Genomic DNA, 8,935 nt, shown 5'->3' on the forward strand with positions numbered 1-8,935 from the left:
TCTTTATTATTCTTAATTAGAAGGTTTAAAATAAGCGGTTTTTCGCGAATTTCTTTAGGATGGAAAAAAATGACTAATTCTATCGAACTTTTTATCCTATTTTCATACATATCTGAGTAGTCTGTACAAATTTTCTCAACAAGAAATATTCAAATTGAGTCGACTGTGACGCACATTTGTAGACCACCTCATAATTAAAATCTCCTATCGGCGGGAAAGATGCAGGTCATAATTTTGGTTTGACACAAAAAAACAAAAGAAATTTTCATTGTCATACATTTTTGTTCTGTGAACTAAAAAAATTCATACAACAAAAATTTTAAATAACTTTTTTATCAAGTTAAAGTGATTTTTTTCATCCAAAGAACTCGTTCTTTTTTTCAAACTTGCACCATTTTTGCGGGATTTTCTTAGTTCAAATAGAAGAAAAATGTATGAAAATGAAAATTTCTTTTGTTTTTTTGTGTCAAACCAAAATTACGACCTGCATCTTTCCCCCCGATAGGAGGTTTTAATTGTGAGGTGCTCTACAAATGTGCGTCACAGTCGACTCAATTTGAATATTTCTTGTTGAAAAAAGTAACCTGTTGTACAGTCTACTTAAATATGTATGAAAATAGGATAAAAAGTTCGATAGAATTAATTATTTTTTTACATCCTAAACAAATTCACGAAAAACCGCTATTTTTAGACCTCCTAATTCAGGATACCTTCTTAACGGCGAAACGTTTTCATCTGTCGCTCGAATCTTTTTCGATAACAATTTCGCGTCCCTTGCATATTTCTATTGTAAAAGTACGATATATATATGTAGATAAATAATAATGATATAATAAAGGTTACAATACATTTGTTACATCGATTTTTAATTAGTATCATCGTACTTTTCGAATTTATATTGTGCATTTAACCATTTTCGTGTATTGAAAATTTATATTTAATCGCAATATTTGTAGATGCCGAATACGACCTAAAGCCAAACATTGAAATCTAAGAAATAATGCTCGGGACTAGAAAATATTGGTTGTTGCGATACAATATAGTTTACGTTTATTGGTATCGATGATCGACGACAAAATTTGGTTCTTCTTATGCATATATCGCACATTTATAAATATATAAACATAGTCAAAGACGCGAAATTATTATCGAAGGGGACCCGAGAATAATGACTCGAAATGTTTAACCGATTGAGAAAATGTATTATACTTTATTCGTACCAACTGCTGACGATTATTTATTCATGTTGTTTCTTTATGGAAACAAAGAAAGCTTCTTCTAAACGAAACGGTCACTCGAAAGAGAGAATTACCGTGCTGTAAAAGGTTATTTTATTTTCTTCAGCTACACCCGAAGACCTATCTTCCCGCTCCCGTCATCATTCCCTTCTCGCCGAGATCCTGCGGAATTTTAGAAACTTCGAGCGCCATCCACAGGATCGCAGAAAACGGAGAGATTCTGTCGCGAATCATTCCAGACGAATGCTGTTGGTTCCCTGCTCAATCAACATCTGGCCTATCAAGGATTTCGAACAACCTTGGAGTGAGACACGAACAAATTGAAATCCTCTTTTTTCTTATAAAGTTTCTTCGGTGAAGAGTTGCTTTCCTGACGACTAAATCGTATTTGAATTTCGATTACGTATATGTATACGTATATGTAGTCAGTGTAAGAAGTATTCGCATAGCAACCAATTTAAAATAAAATTAATAAGATAAGAAATAAGAGGTTAACATTAAAAATAATAAGCTTTAATTTACGTAAATTCTACTGTAAAAATCTGTAGGAATGTTGGTTAATTATTTCTTCCTCTAAAATTTATTAATAGAATAAATGCATGAAGCTTTATTTTGAATTGGTTTCTCTACGAATACTTATTACTCGACTTCGGATCTTTACGGATTTATAGAAAATTTGAATGTGCAAGAATCTACAAAATGCAAATAATACGCAAGAATATAAAAAAGATTGAAAGTAAAGTTCATGTTGTGATATTTGTAGAATAAAATAAATTCCTATTTAGGTCCAATTTTTATTGGCACGTTCGCGAAGATTTTATTTTGCATAAAGAAACGCAGTCTACTTATTACACTGATTGTACTTACTTGCCCGCCTTGTAGGCCTCAGAGTCGAGAAGCCCAACTTGTAGCTATCTAATATCTATCTATATCTAATATCTAGTATATATGTGTACGTTGAGCTTCGGAAGTTGGCACCCCCAAATGCAAAATTTGATAAAAATCAAATTCCATTCGTTTGTCCACGCATTTGTCCACGTTTGTCCAACCATAATTTTCATTTGTCCATCCTTCAGAAAAAAGTTACACCACAAACAAGCCATTTGAAGTCAACACATCTATATAGACTTTTTTTAGGGTTTTCTTAAAAAATGTGGCGAGACACATTTCGTCCACTACTGTTTTTCGTTTGTCCAACAAGTACTTTTGTTTGTCCACCCCTTAGAAAAAAGATACACCTCGATTAAGGAGAAGATGCAGCGATGCGTTCAGGCGCATACAGTCTTTGTCAGTTTTGTAGTTATTTATTTACATCTGGACAAAACCAGTAGTGTTTCTGTTCTGCGCAGACATAGATAATTAGCTACGAAATTGACAAAACGAGGACAAATGACCCGCAACCAAGCGTATCGCTGCAACTTCTCCTTAATTGAAGTATATCTTGTTTTTCTGAAGGATGGACCAATGAAAATATTGGTTGGACAAACGAAAATCACTACTGGTTTTGTCCAGATGTAAATAAATAACTACAAAACTGACAAGGACTGTACGCGCCTGAACGCATCGTTACATCTTCTCTTTAATTAAAGTGTATCTTTTTTCTGAAGGGTGGACAAATGAAAATTGTGGTTGGACAAACGTGGACAAATCGTGGACAAACGAATAGAATTTGATTTTTATCAAATTTTGCATTTGGAGATGCCAACTACACTAAGCTTGTACGTTGATATACGGGACGATTCCAACGTAGTAATTATAATAGTAATCTGGCCAAGCTATTCCAAAGAAACTCTATCGTGTTTCCAAAGATCGAAACTATATTTTCGTACAATTTCTGGTCTTTCTTTCTTAAAAACATTCAAAAATTTCAGATTCCATTAAATAAACACTATATTAACGCTCTTTGTACGTGAAAATCTCTAGAATTCCGGTGCGTTTTTGGACTGTTCCCATCGCGCAAGAGATAAAGAATGGTTTTGTCGGAAGAATACAATGGTGCATCCGTCGAGAATTCAAGTTCTACGTCAAAGAGAAGACTACGAATTCGCTAGCGAGCGAAACGACCCCGACGGAAGCTACATAGCTATCGGTACCGCCGACAACCAAGTTCTGAGAAATATCGGCGATGCTACCGATGACGAATTCGATAACGAAAATGAAAATGGCAATGGAAATGGAAATGGAAATGGAAATGGAAATGAAATAACTCTGAAGATGGAAGTAGACGACACGTCGAAACATTTCAACGTCCTTTCGACAAGAAAAGATGAAAATATTTCATGAGATGATTTCGAGATGATGCATTTGAAGATAATTTCGATACTTGCCAGGCATTGTATATAATTTTCGAATTTTAATAGATGCAAGGTGCAGAATTATTTAGTCGGTATAAGCAATGTAAACGTTTTCGAGGGTCTACGTGATTTCCGCTGCAAGATATGTTTAAAATTGTAAGTAACAAATTCATAGATTGACGTTTACTTGATAAAAAGACGGCATAGTTTTTCATCGACCGATAATGGCGAACACAAGGCGGGCGATCGACGATCGGTCACTGCACGTTCGCGTGGCTTCCCTACAATTCGGAATGCACATCCCACGATTGAATTTTCAATTTTGTCTATCTGTGGACACGTATCATTCATCCGATAGATGACATCTATATGCTGTACCGCAAACGGTAAGTTCGTAGAATGTCAATTTGGAAAATGCGAGGCAGGACTCAAATCTAAAATCTAAAATAAATAATACATTTACAGAATATAATAAACATACAGGGATAGCGAGTACATTGTTATGTAACTTGTGTTCGTTTCTTGCATGTCTATTTACTGTATTCTTTTCCTCGATGTAATTATTGTATTATCGATGTTCGATTGCTACGAAACGTTAAATATATTGAATAGTACTAATCGCAAGTAGAAAAAGCAACTTCTTCTTTTGTACACGACTCTATTTGATTCTATTCGATTTCATTTGAAATATACGTATACGGTTTGTAAACTGAAGTTGGAGTACAAAGTTACGGTAAGTGATCGTTCTTTGCGGTGCAGAAGAGAGCCAACTAAAACCAAGAACCTGAGTAAAACTTGAACGAGTTGTAATTTTTAACATTGTTTGACATATTCTCTGTCGAACGTACACCCTCGTTCATAAATATGTGGACACTTACCATCTTCAATGGATAATTAATATATACCGTAAATTATTACCATAAAACTTTTGCTGCTAAATTCTATATTGGATGTGTATTTAACAACATTTAACCCTTTGCGTTCGAGGCATTTTTCTATAGAATCAGATCCAGTCCATTTTTATAATATTAGCTTGTCCCGAAAGTTTCTTTCGCGAGTTGCACTCAATTATTTTATGTGGTCGTGTTTATAGAAATAGACAATCTAATTTCATGAATATTCATGTTGTAACAGTAATAGAGCAAAATGAATCGTGCACAATTCAGTAATGTAACATAAAACATAAAATATTGTACATGTATTACTTATTAATAAAGCGAAAGAAACTTTTGGGACAACCTAATAAATTTCTGTGAAACCAAAAACTCTATTTCGAAGAAAAACATCTACGAACGTTCGTGACTTAATGTATTATTATTTCAATTAATAATTAGTTGTATCCTGATGTAAGTGAATTTGAAATTGTACGTTTACAAAATCACTCTTAAATTACATATGTCGCCCTAGAGGCGCCACCCGAGCGCAAAGGCTTAATAATATTGAATATTTTGGGTGCCATATTCAATTTTATAGTGGAACTCTGGGATTATTTAGATAGAACAATTCAGAAAGAACGTTCATATATCAAAACCCATTATGACGAAATATTTCAAAATAAATGAGATAATATTACATCGGATAAAATGAAGAAATTAATAGCATTCAAGTTTGGTAAAAGAAATGTTAACATTATCTAGTTATCTCTATAGTTTTTTTATCATTACTAGTATGATTTAAAAAAAAAACTACTAATAAAATATATTCGCTAATGCAACAAACATTTGAGATATAAATGATATAATTGATATTAATAGATTCACAACTTTCGTTAGATATTTATTTCTGTTAAAAAAGTGTCCACATACTTCTGAGGGAGGATGTAATTGTATCGATGGTACTTGGGCATGCATTCTGGTAATCGGTCCTATTATTCGTCCAAGATATACAGTGGGTGTAGAATGTATTCGTACACCGATCAATATCCCAAAAAACTTTTCTGTGAAATTGTACTTTCTTAACTTCTTTTTTTATAATCAATGATATTCTACATATTCTCGGAAATCTTTACAATATATAGTTCAAATAACAATTACTAGTTTATATAATTTGCGAAATTAACAAGAAATGACGAAAAATCGGTAGAAATATAGAAGCAATTAGTATTTGTACGATTCGTATGACGAACCATTTACAGTAGAGTTTGTAACGGTAAAAACATTAGTTTATTGCTCCGTACGAATTAGAAAACATCAAATTTCCAGTAAAGTATCCAGTAACCATTTCACTGTAGTTAGGTTGTCGAGAAAGTTCGTGCCAATTTCTAAAAAACATTCAAAAACACATTTAATTTTAATATATATTTATTGAATTACATAGGTGCCATTTTGTTTCACAACCTTTTCACCCTTTGAGGGATGTATGCATGTTGTTTTCAACCACTTCGTATATTCAGACCCTTCCAGTTAAGTACCTTTAAAAATGGCTCTAATAGAGGAATTGAAGAAGATCCGAGTTCGAATAACTATTATTATCAGTATCGTTTTACTACCACTAATTAATAATTTAGTTAATTTAATGCTTAGAAGAGTTGCAATAATTATAAAATCAAAAGGAAATCCCACGCAGGAAGTATTATATACTTGTAAATTAATGTAAATTTCTTTTTTTTTTAATCAAGTTTTAAAAATTAAACAGTCGTGCGAATACTTATTGTTTCAATATTTCTATCAATTAATTGTTTTTTTCTTGTTAATTTCGCAACTTACGTAAATAGCTATTTTTTTTGTATTCTATCTATTCTACAGATTTCCAAGAATATTGTGAATGTCATTGTTTATAAAAAATAAGTTAATAAATTACAATTTTACATTGTTTTTTTTGGAAATTGATCAGTGTATGAATACTATCTACACCCACTGTATATGGTAAGCTGAAATCGCTGGTATTCTATTAGGTTGTCCCGAAAGTTTCTTTCGCGAGTTGCACTCAATTATTTTATGTGGTCGTGTTTATAGAAATAGACAATTTAATTTCATATATATTCATGTTGTAGCAGTAATGGAGCAAAAATGAATCGTGCACAGTTCAGTAATGTAACATAAAATATTAACTATTGTGCATGTATTACTTATTAATAAAGCGAAAGAAACTTTTCGGACAACCTAATACTACCTCGACTTTTTTGCCGGTAACTCGAATTAATCGTTCTCGTGTTTCGTGTTCCGCATTTACCAGTAAAAGTAGAATGTAACTTGTAAACAAAGGAATAAAGGTCCCTGTCCGGGCGGTGATGTTTTATCAAAGCGATTGTAATCGTGGATGTTTATTATGGATGAACCAACAGAAGGCGAGGCGGCATTCTTCAAACGCGATCAACTAATGTCGTGGAACTCGCAATCGGTCGGTAGAGCTACCTAACCAGCAGGTAGCGACGGATGGGATATCCGTATCGTAAACGACTTACGCGGGCCGAGGCAAGGTGCGGCGGTGAACGTTGGTTAGGATTTTCGAGGTACAGGTTCATTTTTATCGCCCCGCCACCATTAGTGAATCCGAGACTCCGAGTCGTATAACTGGTAAGCGTCGAAAGTGATGAATCGATGACTGTATATCGTCGATGGACAAGATACGAGAACTCTGGTAAATCAATTTCGGCTAAAAAAGATAAAAAAAGAAAAACGATATGTACCTCTACCGAGCGTCAATTACTAAATGGAGTTTTCATGACCGAGTGTGCTGCTCTTCCGGTTAATGAATCGTATTTAATGCACTCGAGTTCGGTATATTTATATACCTGTGTTAGACCACCCAGAGATCTAGTTTTAGCTGGGAAAAAATATATGACGTCAAATCGATCCCGAGTCGGCGGATTTCATTTCTAATAGTCCGAGAGCCCGCGACAAAAATCAGTGACTCATTTCATTACACAAATGAACCTGTTTTCCGAAGATGGTATGTCTCCCTAGTTCAGAAATGCTTGGTCTGGCATGAATTCAGTGGTGCAACGCTTCACTATGGCGTATTATAATACAATAATTTGATTTTTGGTAAAATCATTACTACTGAAATTTTTAGTGTGTATTGTTGACATATCAAATTGCATAAACAAGTTGGTCTGGCAGATTGTAAGCGGTGCTAAATGGGTCTGACAGTCGGAAAACCTTGTCGGAAAAACGTAGTAGTTTGACTGAAATCATTATTTCGAAGTTAAATAATAATAATAATTGTATGAAATAAAAATCATCATAGCAATATTCTATAAATGACTAATGTATATAATGTTTAAAAATAATTATTACTTGATAGTTTTATTAGATTATCGAGATCTCAACGCCGGTAACGCATGTGTGGTCGTTCTTTTAAACGGCTGCCAGACTGATTTAATACCACTCAAAGTTTGCCAGACCAAATTTTTTAACGCTATGCATTACATATTGTTTATAGAAAAAGTCTCAGAAATAATGATATCAGTTACTTGATAGTTTTATTAGATGTTTTAATGAACTGCTTCGTTTTTTCGACAAGGTTTTCCGATTGACAGACCCATTTAGCACCGCTTACAATCTGCCAGAACAACTTTTTTATGCAACTTGGTATGTCAACAATACATTCTAAAAATTGCAGTAATAATGATTTCAGTCAAAGATACTGTTATTTCTTACATGTTTACGACTTTCTAGCGGAGCGATGCACCGTTTGTGCGCTGCCAGCCTTGGATTATTTTTATTCTTTAGTAGAAAACAGTAAAATAGCAAAAGGATATTTGTAATGAAATTGGCAGAAATTTTATGTCGCGGGCTCTCGGACTAGTAAGCATGATGGCATCAAGCCGTAGGCATGACGTCCGTGTAATGGAGAACGGAACCTGTCTCGTAAACATTTGTAGCCGGAGGAGGTTAATGCCAGATTAGGACGTGTTTGTTGGAAATTGCAACGAATCGCGCAGCCGATAGCTACGTTATCGATGGTAATTTATCGTCGCGTTAATTCTAACCAACGACGCTTACCAATTTCTTTCCCATTAACATGCCCTCCCAAGTTTCGAGCTTGTGTACCTATCGTTTTCCTCGGATTTGGATTCGGTTTCGGTTTCAGATTAAATAGGCGGTTTTGGTGGACTAATGGTTCGCTAATAACCGAGATGCACGAGCGGCCATTGAACAAATCCATGGATCGGTAAATCGGCATCGAGACGGTACACATTCGTTTAACAGAAATAACTCCGTTAGGTCTCCGCGACTTTGCAGCACCGATGTATCGCGACTTTTCCCTCCACGAAATTACTAGCACAAATATCAGTCAGGGCTGAATGGTTACCTTACCAGCCAAAACCGCGCGTGATGGCAAACAAGAAACGGTCCTGGTCAAATATCTACTCGCGATCCATCGACCAGCCGGACGTAACTTGCTGTTGATTTTTGTCATTTGACTCGAAATGGTCGGTCAGTCCGTCTATCGGACAGT

General features: G+C 34.5%; 1 protein-coding gene across 1 annotated transcript; it reads left to right on the forward strand.

Annotated features, from left to right (window-relative positions):
* Positions 1–1,242: 1,242 nt before the first annotated feature.
* On the forward strand, positions 1,243–4,146 carry LOC128890394 (uncharacterized; the record flags this gene model as incomplete). The annotated part of the gene is made up of 3 exons (XM_054148832.1): positions 1,243–1,592; positions 2,121–2,145; positions 3,162–4,146. Coding segments are annotated over 3 exons (735 nt in total), but the record flags the coding sequence as incomplete, so codon positions are not given.
* Positions 4,147–8,935: the final 4,789 nt, after the last annotated feature.

Source organism: Hylaeus anthracinus, unplaced genomic scaffold, assembly GCF_026225885.1.
Source record: "Hylaeus anthracinus isolate JK02 unplaced genomic scaffold, UHH_iyHylAnth1.0_haploid 12000, whole genome shotgun sequence".
NCBI lineage: Eukaryota > Metazoa > Arthropoda > Insecta > Hymenoptera > Colletidae > Hylaeus > Hylaeus anthracinus.